This window comes from Lathyrus oleraceus, chromosome 7 (genome assembly GCF_024323335.1).
Source record: "Lathyrus oleraceus cultivar Zhongwan6 chromosome 7, CAAS_Psat_ZW6_1.0, whole genome shotgun sequence".
In the NCBI taxonomy this organism is placed as follows: Eukaryota; Viridiplantae; Streptophyta; class Magnoliopsida; order Fabales; family Fabaceae; genus Lathyrus; species Lathyrus oleraceus.
This window is the reverse complement of record NC_066585.1, coordinates 1,711,686-1,738,297: the sequence shown is the minus strand read 5'-3', so window position 1 is coordinate 1,738,297 and position 26,612 is coordinate 1,711,686. Positions and strand designations below refer to the sequence as shown.

The 26,612-nt window shown below is 43.2% G+C and overlaps 2 protein-coding genes across 3 annotated transcripts; both read right to left on the bottom strand.

The window, feature by feature from the left end:
* Positions 1-273: 273 nt before the first annotated feature.
* On the bottom strand, positions 274-17,934 carry LOC127101460 (uncharacterized). 2 transcript variants are annotated; one of them, XM_051038890.1, is made up of 6 exons: positions 17,219-17,934; positions 3,381-3,924; positions 2,760-3,299; positions 1,431-2,630; positions 978-1,336; positions 274-811 (listed from the first exon to the last, which is right to left on the bottom strand). In XM_051038890.1, the coding sequence occupies exons 2-4, from the start codon at positions 3,611-3,613 to the stop codon at positions 2,543-2,545; spliced, it is 861 nt and encodes a 286-aa protein (XP_050894847.1). In that variant the 5' UTR covers positions 3,614-3,924; positions 17,219-17,934; the 3' UTR covers positions 274-811; positions 978-1,336; positions 1,431-2,542. The 2 variants fall into 2 exon arrangements, with proteins under 2 accessions (XP_050894847.1, XP_050894846.1); XM_051038889.1 differs by lacking the exon at positions 17,219-17,934 and having other exon boundaries at positions 3,381-4,480.
* LOC127108366 (uncharacterized) lies at positions 8,792-14,392 on the bottom strand. Its single transcript, XM_051045829.1, has 2 exons — positions 9,933-14,392; positions 8,792-9,293 (listed from the first exon to the last, which is right to left on the bottom strand). Exons 1-2 carry the CDS (start codon positions 14,390-14,392, stop codon positions 8,792-8,794), a joined length of 4,962 nt encoding a protein of 1,653 aa, XP_050901786.1.
* Positions 17,935-26,612: the final 8,678 nt, after the last annotated feature.

Below are 26,612 nucleotides of genomic sequence, written 5' to 3'. Positions count from 1 at the left end.
GTGATGTTAAATTAATGTTGTATAGTCAATTATGGTGTGCATTAGAACAAATGTTTTTCAAATAATCAATGAGGAATACGCCAAAATCAATTATGGACCGGACACAACTATTTTTTTCTTATATTGAACTTGTAAAACAAAAAAGTAAATAATCAATGAGGAATATGACATAATCAATTATGGACCAGACACAACTATTTTTTTCTTATATTGAACTTGTAAAACAAAAAAGTTACAAGTTGAACCTGTATTAAAAATTAAACGCAAAAGTCCTTTGCAATCTTTTAATTTTTTTTTTAAAAACCCGCGGTTTAACGTCAAAGTTTATCAAATAAAAAATAAAAATTATAATGAAGAATACAAACTAAAAGAGAAGAAATCAAACCTCATAAAAACCTAATTCTACCTTCCCACCAACAACAAAAAGGAGAAGGATATTAAACCTAATTCTACCTTCCCACCAACATCGAAAAACCTTTGTTTATGATATTCTTAATGAATATCACTACCAATAGAAGAATATGGAACGCTCTGCATATGGATGGAAGTTCAAAGTTGAATTTCATACCAGCTTTTTCATAATCCCCAAATCAGAAAAGTCTTGGGCAGCAGACTCGGTCATTCCTATGCTTTCAAAAATTCCTGCAGCCTCCCTAAATATTGCATTTGCATTTGCATTCTTGGGGTTCAAGTCTTGTAAATTCTTTGCAGTTGCCAAGAGACCAGCAGCTTTAGACTTTTTTTCCCAACAAATGTCTCTTGCTCTTTCAAAACACATTGTTGCCATCTCATAGTTACTTTCATAATATAACTGCAAATGAACAATCAAATTAATAGTGCATTCCACTGTATAAAGTTATGAGGTATTTAGGTATAGGGATAATTTAAGTTGCAAGGAAAATTATAAAATAACAAACTAACAAATAATTGATTACTATGAAAACACAATGAATATGATGGTCCACTACAGAGACAACCTTTATGCCACGCGACTTCCATTCTTCTGGACTACTCGCAACTTTCATTGCCTGAGCAAATGTATCATCCAGTTCTTTGAATTGTACCAGACATTTTCTTTTCCAAAAATCAAACATAGGTCTGCAATACTCCTCTGTTTCCTCGCATATCCACAATCTCTGTCTTGTCTTGTACGTGTTATAGCAACATATAGCTGTTTCAGCTCAGAACACAAAATATTGTGTTTGGAATCATTGAAACTTGGAAAAGACTTGGATTCTGTAGGTTCCAACAGACCTTGTTTATCCATATACCCATATACCACCCTCCATTGATTTTTCAAAGGTGAAATGCCAAAAAAGTTGTACAGCAATACATCCTGCAAAAGAACACAAGTTAGAAAATTGATTATTTATGAGGGGGATAAAAACTATACAAACACACTCTGAATCAAATGTGACATTTTCAACTACCTAAAACTCAAGTCCTTTGCACTCCCGAATAGTTAAAACAAGAGCTTGTTTCCCAATACAGTTTAAAATTTCCTTCCGGGCATTATCGTCACGTACCAATATTACTTGCTCAGCTCCAAATCCGACAAACATCCCACCATCATGTTCAGTGTTGCCAAATATTGTTACAACCGCATTTTTTCTGCTTCCACAATCAAGAACAACCGGAGCTTCTCCATATACCAAACTGGTCTCGGGCTTTAAAACATCAATAGAATGAGGGAAAAAACTGGAAAGAAGCTCAATGGTGCTCTGAGATAACTTAAGCACTTCAGTGTGAGTCCTAAAGTTCTGATTCAAGACAAATGTTTCTGAAACTTTTGCATTACCCTTTCCTTGGTTGTAAGCACTTCTCTCTGATTCTGGCATGAACTTAATGTAAAAGAGAGATTTGATATCCTCGAATCTAAAATCAATTCCCCTTGCTATGGTTTGTGCAGTATCCCCACAGAAAACGAAACCAGTTTCTACATTTCGACACACATGCTTCAATAAAGCAATTTGACTCATAGTTAGATCTTGCACTTCGTCAATATATACATAGCGAATATGATCACCCACATATTCGTTATGTCCGAGTCGATGATGCAAGTCAGCAACAATGTCCGCCATATCATAATCCCCTTTATCCATCTTCATTCTTTCATAACTTTGATAGATATCATATATGACCTCCCCTTTTTTGCTTGCTTAAACTGGACGTTCGGTTTTCAGACAAGGAAAGATAATCCGAACGACTTAACTTCCCTTCAGCAAGATCCACAGATTTCTGACCCCCTTTTATATTAGACATAATTTCTGTGAACACTCTGGATGAATCTAACATTTTGGTATGTTTGGAATTGAACTGTGGCCAATATAATGCATTAAACCTTTCATAAGTCACTTCCTTCTTCCTTATAAAAGTCTCCAAAGCAACAGATCTTACACCTAGGTTCTCAAAAGATAGATCACTAAATCATTCAAAATAAGAATTCCCCACAGTCCCATCAAGCATCATTAGAAACTTCTGAAATGTTATCACAAGTGGATATGAGTTGGCGGGAAGATTAACAAAAGAGTCTGGTATGTTCTTAAAATGTATATGTATCAACATCAACTATATCCTCCTCTTCCTCAATAGAACAGCTTTTGTCAGAAATATCCCCACCAGATATGAATCTGTATGCGCAACATATATAATGTTTAAATACCAATTAAATATTGCATAGAAAACTCTGAATTAAGTAGAGTTAAAGTGAACTCAGCAAACAACCAAATTATTTCAAAAGACTTGCACAAGTTACATACCTTTTCATTCTAACAATCTGGTGTTTCACTGCTTGACAAAGCTTAGGACTCACTGTTACAAATAATTGGTGTAAGACATCAGAAGGGTCGTCCCCCTCAGCCAATAAATGTTCGTGCCTGTCATTAACAGTAGAGCTGCCTTCATTCCCTTTATCCTTACTCAAACAAGGACCTTCAGCAATCTCATGGTGGAGTTTCTCCATCTTAAATAATTTCATGATCAAAACAGTGGTTTTCCCAGTACCAGAGCGACCCAGTACAAATGTACTTCTAGAAAAGTTTATGATGTCGTGTTCTTCATCTGATACTTCAAACAGATGTTCCAGTTCATTACTATTACGATCAGAAAGTAAGTGGTTAACCACAATAGATGATAAAGGATAGAATTTCATCAGCAGAAAACTCTCCTCAACCTTGGAATCCTCAACATAAATTCTTTGGCTGCAACAACTCGATTCTGCTTCACTTCCATTATTAGCAAGCTTCTGAAATTTGATGATTTCTTCTGATTTTTCCCAACTCTTCGGGATCTGCTTCATCCTACAAAAGAAGCCAAACACAAACTATCAGTTAGCTACAGCACCTTAGATGTAGAAATAAAATACAATTCAAAGTACTTACTCATTATCTAAACATTTCTCACTGCAGCGACTTATAAAATCATCAGTATAGCTTCCAAAAATACTATCAAGACGCTTCACTACTTTAGGAATATCCTCTGATGGAAGTATATCCCATATCCTTAAAACTTGAGTGAAATTCAATACGTCCTTTGAACAAACAACAAAAAGACCTTCAACTTTATATTGTTGTAACATCTGAGATGATTTTCCACAAACCAAATCCACTTTCATCTTTTTTGGTAAGCTGATTGATATTCACTGCTGCTTATTGTTTGTTAACATTATTGTAGAAATTTCATGTGCTAGTTACTGATGTGGTAAGCTAATTGATATTCACTGCTGCTTATTGTTTGTTAACATTATTACAGATAATATGTATAGAATTGGAAAGTTTTATGTGGTTGTGATGTGCCTAACTGTTTGATATTCACTGCTGCTGTTTGTTAACATTATTGTAGAAAATCGGCATACAATTGGAAAGTTTTATGTGCTAAGCTCATATGATTGTTTGTTAACATTTTTGGCATTTAATTTAATTCTTGCTGCAACTTTACGCATGTCCTCGTCGCTGCAGGTTGAGAAAAGCTGTTTTGCTCTTAGTGATGACGAAACACATCAAAGTTTGTTATCTGAGTTGAATGAGTCACAAAGAAAGGCAATTTGTGCTTGCCTTTCTTCCTTACATTGCAGTAAGTCTACTGTGGATCTTATTAGCGGTCCACCAGGATCGGGAAAAACAAAAACTCTGGGCACACTGCTTTTTGCTCTGTTGAAGATGAATTGTAGGACTCTTGTTTCTGCTCCGACAAATATTGCTATTAAGGAAGTGGCATACGTGGGTTGAGCATTGCGAGGCAATCATTTCATGATGGGGATGCCTTGATCCGTAATATTGGAGACATTCTGTTATTTGGGAATCATGAGCAGCTCAAAGTTGGTGCAGAAATCGAAGAGATCTATTTAGACTACCATGTCAAGAAACTCTCACAGTGTTTTAAACCACTGAATGGTTGGAAACATTGTTTTGTTTCAATGATTGATCTTCTTGAGAATTGTGTTTCCCATTATCATATGTTCATTGAGAATGAGATGAGAAAGGAACAAGATCACTTTGAACATGATAATTCTAACGGGTCAAAACATCACAAACCTTCCTGTTCTGGTGTGAGGGTGCACAAGTCTTTTCTAGAGTTTGTAGAAGAAAGGTTTCTGTCCATAGCATCGCCACTCAAAGACTCTGTTTCTCTATTATGCATGCATTTACCCAGAAGTTGCATTCTGGAACAGAACTCAGAAAACATGGCTTCTCTTATTTGGAACCTCGAATCATTTCGAGAGTTATTGTTGATGATCTCACCTGATCAGGAGGGCCTTCCAAGGTCTTGGTGAATGGGCCGGAGAATGAAGTGAAAAGGGGGGTTGTACCTGCAAAGTGCTCCAATGTTTAAGTCAGAAAAGGTACAGAATGAGGTTATCAGAGTGTGAGTTAGAATACCTGCCCCTTTGCCATGAAAGGGGTATTTATAGTGAGCCCCCAGCGCTGGGCCAAGGCTCCTAATGGGCTGGATTAGCTAGGCCCAAGGAGGAGCTGCCAGGGGACGCGTAAGAAGCGTTAAGACCTAGACCAAAGTCTGCCCCCTGGTCCAACTGCCCCTATCCCTAAGGCGACAATATAGGGGAGTTGGGTGACGTGGTGAGTGGGATGCCGTTAAGGCCCTGCCCGACACAACTGAGGTGCCCGCAACGTGGGTTGATGGTGAGTGGATGGAGATCGTACGAGGAGGACCCGCTCACTGTCCGACACGTGTTTAAGGGCCCGGGGAGACGTTCGTCGGGCGGACTGTCGTCCACCTGACGCGTCCTCGTGGTCGTGTGGACATGGCCGTTTGGACGTGGGCTTGGCGAGTATTGGGCCGTGCCGTGCCTAGGGTCATGGCCCAGTCCGGAACAGGAGCCCCCCAAGTCGAGTCTCTGAGCCAGAGGGATGACTTATGTTTCGACTAAGGGTTCCCCGCGACGATGGGGAAGCTTGACCGTTAGACAGGCGAGGTCGTGCCAGACCTATTCATGACCGACCCTTTCTTCGGGAATGTCGGGGATGGAGGTGGTCGGTTGATCTGCGCCTTCCTTGTAGTAAACGTGGGTATGACGCGGGGAGGTGGCGTCTTGGTGAGTCGAGGAGATGGATAGGTGCTCGGGTCGCTTCAGCTTCTCATCTTTGACAGACGTGTCTCAGAATTAGTGGGGTCGCTTCGTTTCGCGCGCAAAGACGGCGTAGGCAGGCTAGGTAATGATGACCTAGCGTGTTGGTCTACGTGCCAAGCCCTATAAAAAGGGGTTGAGTAACTTCATTTCCACTTTTTCTTTTTGCTCACGCGTTCACCGGAGTTCTCCACATTCTCTCTCGTTTGCTCTCTCAACCGTCTGGACCGCCGTCTCCGCCCGTCCTCCTATCTGAACCACCGTTTTCTGCTCGGACATCACCGTACCTTTTCAACTTAACTATGTCAGGTACGGTTTTCCACTGTGACCCATTCTTTTTCCTTGTTGTTTTCTGTCAAACGCATGCTATTTTCGTAGAAATGTGGTTAGGTTTAACTTAGGGACAGTGTAGTGGACTGTAGGTGTATATTAGATGGTAGAAAATAGGGTTGGGATCCTACTGTACCGGGCATAAACTTCATATGCCGGGCAACACTTGCATAGGTTGTATGAAGTTTATGCCCGGTCTCCATAGAATGCGCGGGCCACCGAGTTGAGCACGGTTAGTGTCCGTCGCCGCTACGCCCTTTCACTTGACCTGCGGTGGAAGGGTGGATTTGATACGACGTCGAATTCACTCTTTCTGTCTGCGTTTCAGGTGTTACCGGGCGCTTACGACCGAGGAAGGAAGATTCTGGGTCCTCCACCGACGACGCGACAATCGCTCGTCTTCCTGTCGGGGATGGGAGTGTCCGAGATGGTACCGAACACGCCTCCTCTTCCGGGCAGGTCGACTTCTCCTGGGTTGCGGACGAGCCCTTGGAGGAGGAATCAGACTTCTGTGACGAAGCCATCACTGCTCACGCTATGGTCGAGGCCATAAACCGGGAGGATCCACCGAACTGGTATTGCTGCGCCCCCAAGGAAGAAGACCGCATTTGTCATCATTTCCCGGGGAAGCAGTTCACCATGTATGAATTTGCTTTTCGTGAGGCGGGGATGAGACTGCCCTTCAGCTCCTTCCAGATGTCGGTCTTCAAGTGGCTCCGGCTGGCGCCGTCCCAACTACATCCTAATGCCCTCGCATTTATGCGGGCATTCGAGTTAGTTTGCCAGTTCCTCGGCATTGGTTGCACCCGGGCTCTCTTCTTCCACGTGTTCCATCTCCAGAGGTCCGGTTCCCGTGGCCGCCACAGTTGGGTTTCTTTCAAGCAGCCCGTGCGTCTGTTCAAGACGTACGAGGATTCTGTTCGCCATTTCAAAAGCCGGTGGTACGTGGTGATGCCGATTACCCGGGCTGCCCTTCACTCTCTCTACTACTATCAACGGGAACCCAACGGGGAGGAGACGCTGATGTCGAAGATACCGCTGAGGTGGCAGCGTGATCATTTCGATCTCTCCACAGCGCATTACCGGGTCAAGTACGCGATGCTCGGCGAGGAGGATAGGCTCGCGTACAAGAAGCTGGTCGATTACGTGCAGAGCTTCAGCTTGGCGTTCTGGGCGAATCGACAGGGCGTGCCCTACCTGGATGAGGCCGGGGAGCTAATCACCGAGACGCGTTATATCAATACGAAGGCTCTGCTCGAGTGTGATACCGAGGAGGAAGCTCTGGCGTTATTGAGTAGGCAGACTTTGTTTAGCTTTTTATTTCTGTTTATGACTTCGGTCGCTAACGTTTGTGTGTAATTTATTTGCAGGTGCCATGCCCAATGCTCGTGATCGGGTGCTGAAGCTGGCGAATCAGGTCGGCGCTCCTGACCGGGTGCCCAAGAAGAAGAAGAAAACTGCGGCCCGTGTCTCGGAGATTGCTGGCGATGCCGGGGTCGGTCCCTCGCAGGCGGCGAGCGTGATTCCTTCCTCTCCTCCTCGGCTTAACCCGATCACCATTCCTGACAGCAGTCCGTCGCCAGCGGCTTCTCCCCTCCATAAACGGAAGCGTCCGGCTGGGGCCCTTACCAGGTCGTCTCCAGGAGGTTCGCATGGACCGGGCAGCTATCTTCTGCCTCCCTGCTATGTGGAACGGTCGTTCTTCAAGGCCGAGGAGTCGATTGCTGTGCCTGCGCCTGAGGCCAAGGCTATTCTGGACCAGGATGTTGCTGCCCGGAGGAAAGATCTGGCCAGGGATATTGCTGCCGTCATCCGGGTGATGGAGACGGCCATGGTTCTGACCGACACTGCGGTCTCCACCGCCTCGCTGGAGGAAGCCCTTTTGCAGGTTCGGACAGAGAAGGAAAGACTATCTCAAGATCTGTCGGACTACAAAGGAGAGCATCAGCTGCAGGAAGGGCTGCGCCAGAAGCTGGAGGAGGTGGAAAGGGAGAGGGACCAGTTGAAGGCTGCTAAGGCGAGCCTGGAAGAGCAGGTGGTCGACCATCAGAAGCTGACCGAGGACAACGCCTACCTACGGGCTCAGGTTGAGTCTCTCGAGGGAAAGGTCCGTCCTCTGGCAGATGAGACCGAGGAGGAACGCGCCTTTGGCTCGCGCGGTGAGCTGCTAGGGCATATCCGGACTCTCAACCAAGATCTTGTGGCCTGCTTCAAAGAGGGTTTCGACAATGCTGTCGAGCAGCTCGGGCTTCTGAACCCTGAGTTGGTGACGGAAGGGTCGGCCTATAACTGCTGCGTCCGGGATGGTGAGATCATCTGCCCGTTTGAAGTGGAGGAGGAGCTGGGGGGAGAAGAAGAAGAAGAGGATGAAGAGGAGCTCCGAGCGGAGTCTTAGTTTATATGTTTTTCTTATCATGGCCTGCGTGCCTCATGTATTTTGGCCTTCGGGCGTTGTAATATGGCCTTCGGGCGTACTTGGCTTCGGCCGCCTTTGTCGTTTCTAATGTATGAATATTTTTGTTACCGTTCATTGTGCTCGTTTGTGTTTGATATTCGTTTGCATGAATTCGTACTCTGCTCGACTTTGTTAATCTCCTCGGTTTAGGGAACCGACGAAGTGTCGGGCTTTGTGCCCGTGGGTATCGAACCCCGGGTCCGTTGTTCGAACCCTGGTCCCGAGGCTTGGGTCCTCCCATCGCGAGCTGGGTGCCCTGCCAGTCTTGGTACTTCGACGTTGGGTCTTGGTCAAGATCCCAACCGTCGGGGAGGGTTGTGTTTGTTGTGTGACCCCGGATCGTTCCCGGGTCTCGTGGTTCCTCCCTGGGGTTTTGGGGACGAAGAGCGTGGCCGTACCTGCCACGTCTCCCCGTGGCGTACTTAGCTGTAATATTGTCTAAGTTTTTCTGCGTTCCATGGTCGAGCGAGTTGTTCTCCTTGTAGGTTTTCTAGGTAATAGGCCCCGTTGCTCGTTTTGTCGCGGACGCGGTAAGGGCCTTCCCAGTTGGCCGCCAGTTTGCCCTCTCTCGGGTTTTTCTGGTTTCTTCTGAGGACCAGGGTGCCGACCTGGAACTCTCTTTTTATGACTTTCGCGTCATGACGTAGTGCTATCTTTTGTTTGAGGGTTGTTTCCCGGAGAGCTGCTTCGGAACGTATCTCCTCGACTAGGTCGAGCTCGGCTCTAAGGGTTTCATCGTTCATTTCCTCGTCTAGGGGCTCCTCTGTCCTCCTCGTTGGCGTCCGTATCTCCACCGGGATGACTGCCTCGGTGCCGTAAGTTAGTCGGAACGGGGTTTCCCCGGTGGTAGAATGCGGTGTCGTGCGGTAGGCCCATAGGACGCTATGTAGCTCCTCGACCCATGCCCTCTTTGCCTCGCCGAGTCTGCGTTTGAGGCCACGTAAGATTACCCTGTTGGCCGCCTCTGCTTGCCCGTTCGTCTGCGGATGCTCGACAGACGTGAAATGCTGTGTGGTGCCCAGGCTGGCGATGAAGTCCTGGAATCCTCCGTCCGTGAATTGTGTCCCGTTGTCTGTGACAAGTGCCTGGGGTATACCGAACCGAGCGAGGATGTTGCGTTTGAAGAACCGGAGAATGTTCTGCGCGGTTATTTTAGCCAGTGCCTCCGCCTCGATCCATTTGGTGAAGTAATCCACCCCGACGATGAGGTATTTATTCTGATATGATCCGGTGACGAAGGGTCCGAGGATGTCCATGCCCCACCACGCGAAGGGCCATGGGGAAGACAACGATCTGAGGTCGTTCGGGGGTGCGAGGTGCATGTCGGCATGTCGTTGGCATTTGTCACATCTTTTGACGTGCTCTTTCGAATCGTTTTGCATGGTCGGCCAGTAGTAGCCTGCTCGAAGGGCTTTTCGTGCGAGCGATCGTCCGCCGAGGTGTTGAGCGTTAATTCCCCGATGTATCTCTCCAAGTATGTCGGGGACTTTCTCTTCCTCGACGCATTTGAGTAGTGGGATGGAGAATCCTCTCCGGTAGAGTTTGCCTTCGAGGAGTACGTACGAGCATGCGCGTCGTTTGACAATGGCCGCCTCTTTCGGGTCAGCCGGGAGTTCGTCTCGTGTGAGGTAATTGTAGATGGGTGTCATCCAACAGTGGGCATCTCCAATAGCGTTGACCTCGAGTGGAGGCGGTAGTTTGTCGATGCTGGGCCGCGGGAGAATTTCTTGGATTACTGATTTATTCCCACCCTTTTTCCTCGTGCTGGCTAGTTTCGAGAGAACGTCTGCCCGTGTGTTGTGCTCGCGGGGTATGTGTTGAACTTCCCATTTTTCAAATCTATCAAGTTTTTCTTTGACGAGGGACAAGTACCCGAGGAGGTTGTCGTTCTTGGTTTGGTATTCTCCTCGCACTTGTGAGGCCACGAGCTGGGAGTCGGTGGATATTTTTACCTCTTTTGCTCCCAGGTCGTCGGCTAACCTCAGGCCTGCGAGGAAGGCTTCGTATTCGGCTTGGTTGTTTGATGTTGGGAATGCTAGCGCTAACGATACCTCTATCAGGATCCCTTCTTCATTTTCGAGGATGATCCCGGCCCCGCTGCCTGATGTGCTAGAGGCGCCATCGACGAAGATCGTCCATTTGTGGGCGCTTTCTGCTGGAGTCGGGCAGTGGGTCATCTCCGCGACGAAGTCGGCCAGCGCCTGAGCTTTCAAGGCTTTCCTACTTTCGTATTGTATGTCGAATTCGGAGAGTTCTAATGACCACTTGAGCATCCTCCCGGCCATATCCGGGCGCCCGAGCAGCTGTTTGATTGGCTGGTCGGTCCTCACCTTTATCGTGTGTGCGAGGAAGTAATATCGTAGTCTCCTCGCTGTGTTGATGAGGGCCAGGGCGACCTTTTCGATTTGCTGATATCGGAGCTCGGGACCTTGGAGTGCTTTACTCGTAAAATAGATGGGCTTTTGTCCTTCGTCGGTTTCTCTTATTAGAACGGCGCTGACGGCCTCGGTTGCCACGGATAGGTATAAGTATAGGGTTTCCTTTTCTGATGGCCGTGATAAGACCGGGGGTTGGGACAGAACCTTCTTTAGATGGAGTAGCGCTTGTTCGCATTCATCGGTCCAGTCAAAGGTAGCCTCTTTGCGAAGGAGTCTGAAGAATGGCAATGCGTGCTGGGCGGACTTGGCGATGAAACGGGAGAGTGAGGCGAGCACTCCATTGAGTGACTGGATCGATTTTTTGGTTTTTGGGGTCGGAAACTCCGAGAATGCCCGGCATTTGTCGGGGTTGGCCTCGATCCCTCTTTCGGTGAGATAGAAACCGAGGAACTTGCCTGCCCGGACTCCGAACGTGCATTTCTCGGGGTTGAACCTCATTTTACACTGTCTCGCCTGCTCGAATACCTTCGTAAGGTGTCGAGCATGGGTTACCTCCTCGTGTGATTTGACGATCATGTCGTCCATGTACACTTCGAGCATGTCCCCTATTTCGTCCTTGAAGACTTTGTTCATCATGCGTTGGTATGTAGCGCCAGCGTTCTTGAGCCCGAACGGCATCACGTTGTAGTAGTAATTGCCCGTTGGGGTCATGAACGCTGTGTGTTTCTTGTCTGCGGGCGACATAGGGATCTGGTTGTATCCACTATATGCGTCCATGAAGGACAAGAGTTTAAAACCTGCAGAGTTGTCAACGAGCGAGTCTATATTAGGGAGGGGGAAAGCATCTTTCGGGCAAGCCCTATTAAGATCAGTATAATCAACACACATACGCCATTTTCCATTATTTTTCTTAACGAGGACTACATTAGAGAGCCAGGTTGTGTACTGGGCTTCAGAAATAAAATTTGCCTCTAAGAGGTCTTTTACAGCTCGCTCGGCAGCCTCTGCCTTTTCGGGCGATTGCTTGCGTCTACGCTGTGCTATGGGCTTGGCTGCCCGGTCTACAGCTAGCTTATGACACGCGATCTCGGGGTCCAGCCCGGGCATTTCTGCGGCATTCCACGCGAAGAGGTCGGAGTTCTCTTTGAGGCATGCTACTAGCTCTTCTCTTGTTTCCTCGGGTAGTCCCTTACCTATCTTCACCGTCCTTTCCGGATCGTCCCCAAGAGGAATGAGTTCGAACTCCCCGTCGGGGATTGGTCGGACCGGGTGTTCGAGAGAGCGTTCCTTGGGGAACCTCCCCTCTCCGGTCTCGTCCAGCCCGATGCGACAGTCGAGGTCGATGGCGTTGACTCCTCGGGCAGGATCCTCGGTCTTGAGTTTTTTGTTGTTGCAGTTGCTCTTCGTGCTGACTACGGCCTGTCCTTTTACTGCGGCGTCGTAGCATCGCCGGGCTGCTTCGATGTCACCATGGATGGTGACCACACGTCCCAATTTGGTGTAGTATTTCATCTTCAGGTGGACGGTGGATGGGACCGCAGTGAGTTCGGCCAGCGTCGGGCGTCCAAAGATGCAATTGTAGAGAGACGGACAGTCTACGACCAGGAATTGGATTTTGACTTCCCTGGCCGTTTCTTGTTCGCCGAAAGTGACGAGGAGCTCAACATATCCCCACGGTCTGGTTGTTGCTCCGTTGAATCCTTGGAGATCTGATCCGACGTAGGGGGCTAAGTTGGTCTTGTCTAGCTTCAGAGTCTTGAAGAGGTGGACGTACATGATATCCACTGAGCTGCCTTCGTCGACCAGGATGCGTCGTACGTCGAATCTGGCCATCTTTGCTCTAATCAATAGTGGGATGGCCGAGTTCGGGGATCCGCCCGGGAGTTCCTCCAGGAAGAAGGATATTGGGTTGGATTTTCCCCGGTATTTTGTCAATGTCGCTTTCTGCTCGGGGGCAGTCAGTAGGAGTTCGTCGAACTTGCGTTTGACGGAGAGGGCCGCGGATTCCCCGTTAGTTCCTCCTCCTGATATCACCAGTGTGGTAGGGAAGTCTTCCCAGGGGCTGAGTGCAGTGATCTTGCCCTCGGGCAATGGTTCGGGGGGGAAGAAATCTTCCGGTCGTGACACGCAGAGGGCCACTTGATAGGGAGAGTTGTCGGGGGGTGTGTTTTCCCGGGGTCTCTTCTTCTCTGGCTCGTCGTGTCTGGGAGCTTCGTTCTTCCTCGTGTACTGCTTCAGGTGCCCTTCTTGGATTAAAATTTCAATCGCATCTTTCAGGTGGACGCAGTCTTCGGTCACGTGTCCGTGACTTCTGTGGAACCGGCAGTACTTTGATTTGTCGGTGTGGGGCTTTGGTGCAGACGGTTTTGGGAACCTGACCCTGCCCTGCTTAAATTCAGAGTTGATACATTCTGCGAGGATACGCTCTCGAGGAGCTGTCAGTAAGGTGTACTCGCTATATCTGCCCGCGGGGCCTCTTCCTTCCCGGAGCTCGCGAGGTCTTTCTTCTCTTCGTCTGTCTCCGTTGCGACGGGAAATGCTCGTGTCCTCGCGTTTTGAGTGCTCGGTCTCCCCAGCGTTACGTCCGCTGCGGGCATTGTGTGCCACCTGCTTTTCCTCGTATCTGATGTAGGCCTGGGCTTTATGCAGGAGCTCGTTTAAGGTGCGGGGAGGCTCGATCCCTACGGCTCTGCTAAGTTCACTGCCGGGTAAGAGACCTCTCTCGAGGAGATACTTCTTCATGTGCTCGGTGGTATCTACCTCGACAGCTTCCTGGTTGAATCGCTCGATGTATGAGCGCAGCGTTTCATTCTTCTTCTGCACTATGGCTTCAAGGGTCGCCTCAGTCTTGGGGTGACGACGGGAAGCTGTAAAGTGCCGGGTGAACATGGACCTCATGACTCTCCATGACGTAATGGACTCAGGGGCCAAGCTTTTGTACCAGGCCATGGCCCCTTTCCTGAGGGTCGTTGAGAACAGTCGGCATTTGAGGTGCCCGGTTATATCATTGCGGTAGTCGAGCATCGCGTTGACGTTGTCGACGTGATCGTCGGGATCTGTAGTCCCGTCGTACACAGCTAGGTTTGGCGGTTTCTCCATGCCTTTGGGGAGCGGGGCTTCCATTATTGCCCGAGATAGGGGGCAATGCAAATCTTCCTCGTCGCTCCTTAAGGGAGACAGTTCGTTGTTGTCGGGGCTGTGCCCGCGCCTTGGTGATGTTCTCGCTCGACCACCGTCACGATGGGCGCGTGCCCTGCTGGCGTGGGGTTCGGGAGAGCGACGTCCTCGCTTCTTCGTTGGCTCCGGACGTTGTTGTATCCTACTCACCGGCTGGGGCCGGGCCTCTTGTCGTTCGGCTTCGAGGGCCATGATTCGTTCGTGCTGCTGGTGGAGCATAGAACCGGCCTGATTGAGGGCATTCACCATGGCAATCATTACGGCGTCTCCTTCAACGGGAACGGGAATGGGATGAAATGTCTCTGCCCCTAAATTGTGGGCGTGAGGGACATCTCCGTTGTTTTGGGGCTCTGGAGACGGGGTGGATGGATGACCGTCCCGAACGTCCGCCTCATGGGATGGCGGGCCGTCGTCCATGTTGTAGTTGACGAGGGGACGGCTGTGATCGCTATGTTGTTCTCCGGCCATGTTGGAAGGACAGAAATGAATGAGCTTTTGATCCTCGTTTGATGAAGATGGGGATAGCTAGTTCCCACAGACGGCGCCACTGATCTCACCTGATCAGGAGGGCCTTCCAAGGTCTTGGTGAATGGGCCGGAGAATGAAGTGAAAAGGGGGGTGTACCTGCAAAGTGCTCCAATGTTTAAGTCAGAAAAGGTACAGAATGAGGTTATCAGAGTGTGAGTTAGAATACCTGCCCCTTTGCCATGAAAGGGGTATTTATAGTGAGCCCCCAGCGCTGGGCCAAGGCTCCTAATGGGCTGGATTAGCTAGGCCCAAGGAGGAGCTGCCAGGGGACGCGTAAGAAGCGTTAAGACCTAGACCAAAGTCTGCCCCCTGGTCCAACTGCCCCTATCCCTAAGGCGACAATATAGGGGAGTTGGGTGACGTGGTGAGTGGGATGCCGTTAAGGCCCTGCCCGACACAACTGAGGTGCCCGCAACGTGGGTTGACGGTGAGTGGATGGAGATCGTACGAGGAGGACCCGCTCACTGTCCGACACGTGTTTAAGGGCCCGGGGAGACGTTCGTCGGGCGGACTGTCGTCCACCTGACGCGTCCTCGTGGTCGTGTGGACATGGCCGTTTGGACGTGGGCTTAGCGAGTATTGGGCCGTGCCGTGCCTAGGGTCATGGCCCAGTCCGGAACAGTTGAAAAATAATATTGATTATGAAGTATTGGAAGAGATTTTCTCTCCAGAAAGTAAACATAATTCTCTTGAGGGTGCTGAATTCTCACTGCGCCAAATCAGAACCGATTGTCTGTCTCTATTAAGAACCCTTGAAGTTTCACTTGGTAAACTCAGCCTGCCAAATGATAAGTCTGATGAGTCAATAAAAAAGTTTTGTTTGCGAGCATCTCCATTAATATTTTCCACAGCTTCTAGTTCCTTTATGCTGCACTATTATGAGATGGAGCCACTTGACATTTTAGTGATAGATGAATCTGCACAGTTGAAAGAGTGTGAATCAGTGATACCTCTACTTCTTCCTAACATAAACCATGCTATTCTTGTTGGAGATGAATTCCAGCTACCAGCAATGGTTGAAAGTAGGGTATGTATTCTAAAATTATCCCGTTTTGTTCACTTACAAATATTTTCACTAATGTTACAAATATTTTCATTGACTATTAACACTATTAACACTATTCCAAAAGTAACTCCAAAAGAAACCTTAGACATATCAAGGACAAACAATAGTGTTAATAGTCAATGAAAATATTTGTAACATTAGTGAAAATATTTGTAAATGAACAAAACGGGATAATTTTAGAATACATACCCTACTTTCAACCATTGCTGGTAGCTGGAATTCATCTCCAACAAGAATAGCATGGTTTATGTTAGGAAGAAGTAGAGGTATCACTGATTCACACTCTTTCAACTGTGCAGATTCATCTATCACTAAAATGTCAAGTGGCTCCATCTCATAATAGTGCAGCATAAAGGAACTAGAAGCTGTGGAAAATATTAATGGAGATGCTCGCAAACAAAACTTTTTTATTGACTCATCAGACTTATCATTTGGCAGGCTGAGTTTACCAAGTGAAACTTCAAGGGTTCTTAATAGAGACAGACAATCGGTTCTGATTTGGCGCAGTGAGAATTCAGCACCCTCAAGAGAATTATGTTTACTTTCTGGAGAGAAAATCTCTTCCAATACTTCATAATCAATATTATTTTTCAACAATAACTCTCGAAATGATTCGAGGTTCCAAATAAGAGAAGCCATGTTTTCTGAGTTCTGTTCCAGAATGCAACTTCTGGGTAAATGCATGCATAATAGAGAAACAGAGTCTTTGAGTGGCAATGCTATGGACAGAAACCTTTCTTCTACAAACTCTAGAAAAGACTTGTGCACCCTCACACCAGAACGGGAAGGTTTGTGATGTTTTGACCCGTTAGAATTATCATGTTCAAAGTGATCTTGTTCCTTTCTCATCTCATTCTCAATGAACATATGATAATGGGAAACACAATTCTCAAGAAGATGAATCATTGAAACAAAACAATGTTTCCAACCATTCAGTGGTTTAAAACACTATGAGAGTTTCTTGACACGGTAGTCTAAATAGATCTCTTCGATTTCTGCATCAACTTTGAGCTGCTCATGATTCCCAAATAACAGAATGTCTCCAATATTACGGATCAAGGCATCCCCATCATGAAATGATTGCCTCGCAATGCTCAACACATGGGATGCCACTTCCTTAATAGCAATATTTGTCGGAGCAGAAACAAGAGTCCTACGATTCATCTTCAAAAGAGCAAAAAGCAGTGTGCCCAGAGTTTTTGTTTTTCCCGATCCTGGTGGACCGCTAATAAGATCCACAGTAGACTTACTGCAATGTAAGGAAGAAAGGCAAGCACAAATTGCCTTTCTTTGTGACTCATTCAACTCAGATAACAAACTTTGATGTGTTTCGTCATCGCCAAGAGCAAAACAGCTTTTCTCAACCTGCAGCAATGAAGACATGCGTAAAGTTGCAGCAAGAATTAAATTAAATGCCAAAAATGTTAACAAACAATCATATGAGCTTAGCACATAAAACTTTCCAATTGTATGCAGATTTTCTACAATAATGTTAACAAACAGCAGCAGTGAATATCAAACAGTTAGGCACATCACAACCACATAAAACTTTCCAATTCTATACATATTATCTGTAAGAATGTTAACAAACAATAAGCAGCAGTGAATATCAATTAGCTTACCACATCAGTAACTAACACATGAAATTTCTACAGTAATGTTAACAAACAATAAGCAGCAGTGAATATCAATCAGCTTACCATATCACTAGCACATGAAATTTTCTCAATCAGCTTTGAACTTCCATCCATATGCAGAGCGTTCCATATTCTTCTATTGGTAGGGTTATTCATTAAGAATATAATAAACAAAGGTTTTTCATTGGTGGTGGGAAGGTGTTAAGAGATCACTCGAAAAGTAGAAGTAGGTTTAGTATCCTTCTCCTTTGAAATCCCTACCGAAAACACCAAATGCCATCAATTTCTATACCTTTTGAAATCATTAACTGTTTGGGGTTTTAAATGATCTTTTCTTCCATCCCCAGAAAAAAACTACCGTTTCAACGCGATGAAGATTTTCCAACCGTAAGAGAAGAAAGTTGAAAACCTGGTTCTGGTAAAGGTCTTGGTCGAAAATGTCTTCAAGAGACCATGAAATCACAACGCGAGATCATTTCCAACTAACTTTCTTGATCGAACATGAACGCTTTGAATCCATTTTGCTTAATCAAGAATCGGAAGAAGATCTTTGAGTTGAGTTGCTAAAGATGAAAATGGAGGTTTCGTTGAATCGGAAGAAGATCTTTGAGTTTTTAAAGATGAAAATAGAGGTTTCGTTTGATTTGCTTAACAAAGTAACAAACTTAGAAGTGAATGCAATGCAATTTGTTTGTTGTGGAGCCTAACAAACTAGCACACTCAGAGTTTTGAAATAGGAATGATTGGATAAAGATTATTTTGATGAGTTTTTTTAATATTGAAAAAATATAAAAGGGTGATGGATGAGGTGGGATATTTGCATTTCATTTGTCTTACTCTAATGACTAACCACGTGGGAGTATACCGTACTTAGCAAGGTGGCCATGATCAGCACTACCCTACCGTTACCATGCAGCACCATTACCGCACTAGTACTGTATTCCTTTTCTCTTTCAATACTTTTTCAGTTTTCATTTCACACATATCAGTCTAATCGATTGTTTTGTTGTTTTTTTTATTCATGTGCATAACTTTCTTAACATAGATCATTTTAAATAAAACTCGTTAGAAACTAATTAGAATTTGATATGAAGTAGGCTCGGAAATGACTTATTTTGTAAAATGAATTGTAGCGTTAATGATTAAAATTTTCCAACATTTATGTCTTGTTTTGGAATTGTATTAATGCTAGACTTTTTTTTTTGCAAAATAAAATAATTGTAATAAATGGTTGTTGACCCAAATTCGATGTCTTTTTGTTATTTTGATAAAATCGCCAGAATTGATAGTACACCATTAAAAGAATTAAAAGAATTGTTGTTACTATTATATGTGACTCTAATGTATTCATAATTTAGTATTTTATATCTTGACTTCAATTGCATATCATACCATTATGGTATTGCTTGTTTTTCTCCGTCAATATTTTTAGGATCGAACCTAAATTTTGAATTCACATTCAAGAAGCTCTGCCTCATCTTGAAAAGTAAAATATGGGATACTTTCATTTCATACTTTTATATTTTTACAATGTATTTTCATTTTTTTTAAAGATGCATCTTTGAATATATCAAAATTCATTTTTATTAAAATTTAGTCTGGAGATGCATATGTAGATTTATGTGGTGAATTCGCAGATGCGTTTTCGAAAAGACTCCTAAAACCATTTAAACAGCACTTCCATTAAGACGGTTTATCATTTAATCATTCAATAATATTTTCGGAGATACATCTTCGAAAATCTCAAGCGGAAAAATTGAATATATGACCATCTTGCAAGATCATCTCTTTCACACACCATACTTCCTCCATAACTCAAAACCCTTAAAAAAATCATTTTGAATAAACTTTTCAATTCCAAATCATCATTCTTGTATTTTATCATATCTAAAAGAACAAAAAAAATTGCAATTTAAGGTAAAGTTCATTCATTTCATACCTCATTGCTTGCATTAATCTTGTTGTTAAGCTGAAAAAATGAATGTTACAACTGGAGATGCATATCTGAATTCAATTGCTATCTGTTTCAGAGATTCATCTCCAAAGTTGCATGTTACTGTGAATTTTTTTAACAATTTTTTTGTTTTGGTTTGTGTTAGATATGGTGCACCCGAATATGTTTCCCAAAGATGTTGAAAGTAATGATGTAAAACGGGATAAGGTGAAGGAAGATGTTAAATTGGGTGTTATACTGGTCGATGTCGAGTTAGATATTGGTCAATAAATTAGAAATGAACAACTATTTACTTCTCTTGAACATATGCTCGAATGGGTTCGCATGGAGACTAGGAAATTGGGGTTTGACATTGTAATCGGGAGGTCTGACAATGTTTTTAATAGAAGGCAAACATGTGTAACCATGAGATGTGAGAGAAGTGACAAGTATATTCCACTGATTCCGAAGTTGAAACGTGAGGACACCGGATCTAAAAAACGTGAGTATCCGTTTAAATTGCACGGATACTGTAAGATAAATGATACATGGAAATTTAATGTGATTTCTGATTTACATAATCGTGTCTTGCAAATCGAGTTAGTCGGCCATCCTATTGTATGTTGCCTTAAACTGGGGAAAAAGAAAGTTGTTCTGAATATGTCTTTAATTAGGGTGGCATTGAAAAACATAGTTGCAGATTTGAAATGGAAAAATTCCGAAAGTGTTTCAAATATCAAGCAGGTATATAATGCATGTTATCGAAACAACGTGGCAATAAGAGGTCTAAGAAGCGAAATGCAACAAATTTTGAAGTGTTGGGATGATAACTGTAACGCCCCGATTTTTATTAAGTGTTATTATTTTTATTTTTATAATGTTTGATTTATAATTATTTCGGTAAAATATTTTATTGTGTGTTAATATATTATTAGAGTTTAATTATGAGAATTGTGGTATAATAGCTATTGGGCCTAGTGGTGTATATAGTAATTAAGGGAGGTGTAACAATTAAGCCCATTAGTTAGTTTTTATTTAATTAAAACAAAGAATAGAAATAGAATAGAGATAGAAAGAAGAGAAATAGAAAGAAGTAGAGAGAAGGAGGAGAAAAGAGAAGAAAAGAGAGAAAAGTTAGGGTTTGGAGGAGGAAGAGGAAATTGGAGAAGAAGAGCATCATCTTGATCAACCCAAGCTTGCTAGAACACTATAGAGTAACTCAATCATCATCTCTAAGGTAAAGGTGTGAGTTATCATTTCCTATAATTATGAAAATGATGGGTTTTATGTGGGTAATGGTTGTTAGAGGATATTGTTGGGTTTTGATGTTGTGATTGGATTCCTTACTTTGAAAATGTTGTTTGTGTTCTTGATGTAGTGTTGATTGTTTGTGATTATTGAACATGTATCAATTCTTTGCAAAATATTAGGGTTAGGTTTAGAAGAATGATAAATAACATTGTGTGTTGTGTTGTTGTTGATGGATTGGGGTTGATGTATGTTGTGAAAATATGCTATTGTGTTGATGAATCAAAGTATGAGTAATTTCACAAATTGTGAATTTAGGAAGTGTTGGAAATTAATTGAATGATGTTTAGAATGATGAAATAAAAGTTAAATTGTGGTTAGAACGGCTGTGTAATATTGAAAATATTGTAGTTCGTTGAGAAAAGAGGAAGGGCTTATTCTAATAAGTGATTATTTTGGAAAAGTGATTAATAATTGATATAGTAGGAAGCTTATTTGATTAATGAGGAATACCACTTAACTATAGTGTGTAGGTGTGCGATGTAAATAAACATAGCATGAGGTTGAATTACCTAAGAGATTGTATGATGAAACAATTGATTGTGATGAATATTCTCATTTGTTTTATATATAAACATATGTATGAATGTTGGTGAAGATGATGTTGTGTGAATGCTTTTATGCATGTGAATGGCGACGTGGCCTAAATGGCAATAGCGACGTGGGCTTCGGCCATTGTGATGAGTTATGTTGATGCGATGATGATTTTGGTGTATGTGTATCATTTATCATGGAGTCACATACATTTGCATAAGCGACGTGGCCTTTTGACAATAGCGACGTGGCCTTTTGGCAAAAGCGAAGTGGACATAAAGCCTTGGCCTTGATGGCAAAGCGACGAGTCGGTACCGCATAGCATTTGCATAGTTGAGTCACATATGTTGGTTATGTTTATTTCTGCATTTTGTGATAATTGTTGTTATGTGACGGTTTATGATGTGCGGTGATATTTTGCGATGATGCGATGAATCGTAATGTTTTATGATGGATTGATGAAATGTTAAAGTGATGAGATGCTATGTAATCAAGGTATCATTGGTTCAAATTCATAGCCGGTTAACTCAACCACTCACCCTAGCATCTTTTATCTTAATCAATTATTGTTACTATTTTCGTGTTTACTATTCTAAATTCCAAAACAACCCAACCATTATCTTTTTGTTCTGATAGAATCAAATTAAAATAAGTAATTCCTACGCAATCCTTGAGATCGATACTTGGAAATAAAACTCCTTATTACTACATCGGTAAAAATAGTACACTTGCTAGTTTTTTCCGATCAAGTTTTTGGCGCCGTTGCCGGGGATTGCCAAACTACATATTTTAATTTCTATTCTACCGAAATTTTGTTGCTCGCCAACTAAAATTTTATCTGTGACAATTTTGTTATTCAATTCTAATCTTTGTCTAACTTGTTTATGCGAGGTAAGGCCTCAGCGGATTTTCCTTTTGACGCAGATCCAGAAAGAACTCTTCGCGCTAGACTAAGACAAGCTAAGAGAAAGAAACTGGAATTAGCAGAGAAAGCGGAGGAAGAAGTTGTTTCAGTGCACTCAGAGAATTCAGATTCAGACACGGAAACAGTTCCTGAAATCATGGCTGCAAATCCACCACCACCAGAGAGACTCCTCGGTGACTATGGTGGAACCAACACCCCGGGTGGTCGTATGACAATTGTCAACCAACCAGTTACTGTGGAACAATTCCAGCTGCATCCCAGCACCATTAATCAACTCGAAAGAAGGTCCTTCTCTGGAAGAGTGAATGAAGATGCCAACAAGCATCTGCAAAGATTTTTAACCATGAGTACAACACTGAAAATGCCAGGACATAGCGAAGAAGCAGTCCGACTTCGTATGTTCTCATTCACTTTAGCAGATGAGGCTGAAGAATGGTTTTATTCCTTACCTGCCGGTAGTATCACTACATGGGAGCACATGGAAACAGCATTCTTGCAGGAGTATTTTCCCGCATTTGTGTCATTGCGGAAAAGATATGAGATCCTAAACTTCAAACAGAAGGAGGGTGAGTCACTAGGAGATGCCTACAAACGATTCAAGAGGATCCTAGTGGCTTTTCCTACTCACAACATGGATGAAACTGAACAAATGCAAATGTTTGTCAATGGTCTTAGAATTCAAACAAGACAAATCTTGGATTCGCAGCTGGTGGCTCAGCCAACTTTGCAACAGCCACCGGTATGAAGAAGATAATTGAAGTTATTGCCTCGAACGAGCATTTAGAGTTATATGACAGGGTATCAAGCAAATCTGCAGTTATTGACTTGAAGCTTGAAACAAATAAACAGGTGAAAATTGAAGAAGTTGTTGCTGCAGAGGTAGAGAAAAGGTTGAAAGCACTAAACATAGGTGCTCAGAAAGTGGCTCAAGTGCAACAGGCACCGAGTGAAGTGTGTGACATTTGCAATGGACCACACAATACTGTTCATTGTTTTGCAACACCGCAACAGATCGAAGATATAAAAATTTTGAAGCAGAACAATCCTTATTCAAACACATACAATCCGGGGTGGAAAAATCATCCCAACTTTGCATGGAAAGATCAAAGAGGGAAGGTGCAACAGCAGGCACAGGGTCAATATCAAAATCAATATCAGCAGCAGCAACAACAGGTACCTAAGAAGGCAGATTGGGAGATCGCAATTGAAAAAATGGCAGCTCACAACATCCAATTCCAAGCAATAGACCCGGTAAACGCACCATTGGTTCAATCGCGATCAATGGTATCATTGGTTCAAATTCATAGCATACGATAACATCAGGACCATCCCCCTAGCATCAGGGGGTTTAGCCTCTCATAGTACTTAAAGAATTCATAAAGTGAAGATTAGACATTACAAAGAATTAGGAGAGTTTGATCTTCAATGGTGGCTACCCTTGAATCTCGCCGTCTTCGAATCCGTCGTATTCGCTATCTTCTCCACTGTAATGCTTTCGTTCGTCTGTCAAAAAGTGTCTTCTTCTTTCTCTTCCAAGCCTTCTTATAGCTTCAGATGACCCTCTTCCAAGCTAAAGGTCCAAACTACCCTTAATGAGCAAAATCGGGTCAAACAGCAAAAATTAGGTTTTCCAAGCTGCGTTCAATCAACACGGTCGTGTGGTGGCACACGGGTGGCCGTGTTGTTCTTCAGTATTAATTAATTTCAGCATATGTTACAGTGGCAACAACACGGGCCGTGTCCCTACACACGGGTGCCCGTGTTACTGCACTGTTTTAATCAACACGGTCGTGTGGTGGCACACGGGTGGCCGTGTTGATCTCTGTTTTCTGCTTCATCTCTGCTCTGCTTAATCAACAACACGGGCAGTGTTGTGGCACACGGGTGCCCGTGTTGATTTGCTGTTTTTTCATATTTTCGTCCTTCAGAGTGTCCAGAACTTCACCATTCTTGCTTTTAAACCTGGAACAATGACACTACCAAACGAAGCATAAACGAGATCTTTTTTTGACATAAACTCGTAATCGAATGCAATGCAATACCAAACCAACAAAATATGATAATTGACTCAAATGCAACTAAAAACAAACATAAATCTTACCAAGGTGATGAAAATATGTCGGATTAGCGGCGGGAATTCAATGGAAATGGTGACCGATCACTATAATGTAACATTGATGTTATGGATGATTATTGACTTTGTTTATGATTAAATACATAAGCATTCAAGTGAAGGATTGTGCGATGTGGTAACAATATTTATAACTTTCCGAATTTACTTATATATTGCTTATCATTATCTTGATTATATGATTTGAGTATCTCACCCTTTTGTTGTTGGCCGTTACCTTTATATTGGTAACGTGCAGGTGCTCCGCGTTGAGAGGAGGATAGTGGTAGCACACTTTTGTCGTCATTGCTCTGATTAGGATTGTAATAGTCAGAGGTTAATGAACGCTTTTCATGATTTTGATAGTAACAATGCCCTTTTGTATATCATTGTATATGATAGTTGTGATGGGCATTTGTTTGCTTATTTTCTTTTGAATGTGTAAATGTACGACTCAACTTAATTATCTAAATGATTTCCGTTGCGATGTTTTGTGTATTGCTGCTATATGGACTAGGTGAATCCATATACAGTGTTGTTTATTATTTAACAAGGACTAAGTGGATCCTTGCGCAATTGTCGTGTTGTGTAATTTGTTTAAGTCTTGATGAAAGGATATATGTGATGCCTCAATTTTGTGTGAAATTTGTTTACTCTGATTTTTAATCGAATTTACGACGGGTAGAATTGGGGTGTTACAATAACCAATATATTTCTAGGTACATAGTTTATGAAGATAAAGTAATTGTTTGTGACATATTCTGAACTCATCCCGAAATTATCAAGTTGCTCAACATATTTCCCAATGTCCTCATAATTGATCCAACGTATAAGACCAATAAGTATAGGTTTCCCCTTCTAGAAAAAATTTGTGTTACTTCTACTGATAAGATTTTTCCAGTGGGGATTTCATTTTTGAAATCCGAAAAAGAGGTCAACGTTACATGGGTCTTGGAAATGTGCAAGACTTTTTTGAAGGGCCAAGAAAACATGTCAGATATAATTGTCACCGATCGAGACATCGCACGGATAAATTCGGTTGCAAAGGTGTTTCTTACATCCTATGCATTACTTTATCGATATCACATGAAAAATGTGAGAAGTTAGCTAAAACTGACACCAAACAAATCTAGGGTGAAGACAGAAAAATGGTCAAACCTATTATGGTGTTGGAAAATATAATGGATGCGTGGAATGGTATATTAAACTCACCCATAAAATACTTGTATGTTGCATCTGTAATTCATTTTAAGAGTGTTTGTGTCAGATAACCAAATTTCTTGAAATACGTTGAGAGTATTATTCTGGACCAAGTGAAGGAGAAGATTGTTTGTACCTAGACCGATCAGGTTAGACACACCAGCAATACAACAACTAACAGAGTCGAATATGCACATTCGACATTGAAGAAATAGTTAGGTGATAGTAAGAGTGATTTTTGTAGATAGTGGAACGTCGTGGATCAAATGCTCCAAAACCAACATAATAAAATACAAACAACTTTTGATCGGAGCATTAACATGTTAGAACACAAATTCAAAGAAAACACTCTTTATTCAAAGTTGGTTGGCAACGTATCTCATGAGGGATTGAGTTTCATTTTTCACTAAGCAAAGCGAGCAGAGCAGACAAGTTTGGATAGGTTAAAGTGTGGATGTACACTTAGGAAGACATGCGGTCTTCCATGTGCGTGTCTCGTTTCAAAAAAGATGAAGCTTAATGGCCTGGTATGTATGGATGAAGTGTGCAATCACTGGAAAAGGCTCAAGTTTTATGACGATGGTGTGATGAAGGATGTTAAATCATGTATAACTATCACGATCGATTGAGAAATAATTCAAGCTAGATTTTCTAAAGCTGACGACACCATGAATTTGCATATCAATGAGCTACTGAGAAAGATTGTCTATCCTGAAACCACAAATTTGAAACCTCTTTCGGAACCGCTTAAAACCAAGGGTGCCCCTAAAAAGGTCAAAACGACACAAGATAATAATACAATGAAGCGGTCTCCTTCGTACTTCGAACATGTTGGTTCACATTTCCCAAATTCTCCAACGCTGAAATCTCAAAAAAAATGTCTACAATGGGTGCTCGCATTAGCAAACCACCCCCTTCACCGCCAAAACCAAAAATCATCTTCATCGAAGAAATGCTTCTTTTTATGCACAAACACATTGAACAGACTGTAAATGTTAAGGGTGATGGTAATTATGATTATTGGGTCGTTTACGAATTGCTCAATAGAGGAGAGGAGAATCACTTTCTTGTCTAGCAATAAATTTTGAAAGATTTGACGCCGCATAGAGAATTTTACACATCGCTATAAGGGGAAAAAAGAATATTTTGATGCAATTCACGTTACTATTATTCTCTGTGTTAGAGGTCCCGTACCGATGTCAAAATTGATGTGATTCCTTGAAATGGGTCATCTTATAGCAAATGTGTATAACAAAGTGTGTATCGATCTAACATTATATGATTTTTCAGAGACATTTTTTCCACTTTGGAGTGGCCCGCCTAAAGATCCTTCCGGACACATCATGTGTGTTGGGTGACTTTTAGAATCACTACATTTTGTTGAGGTTTATTTGAAATCGGAGTGTCATTACCAAACATATCATTGGAGTGACCGAAGCATTCTATA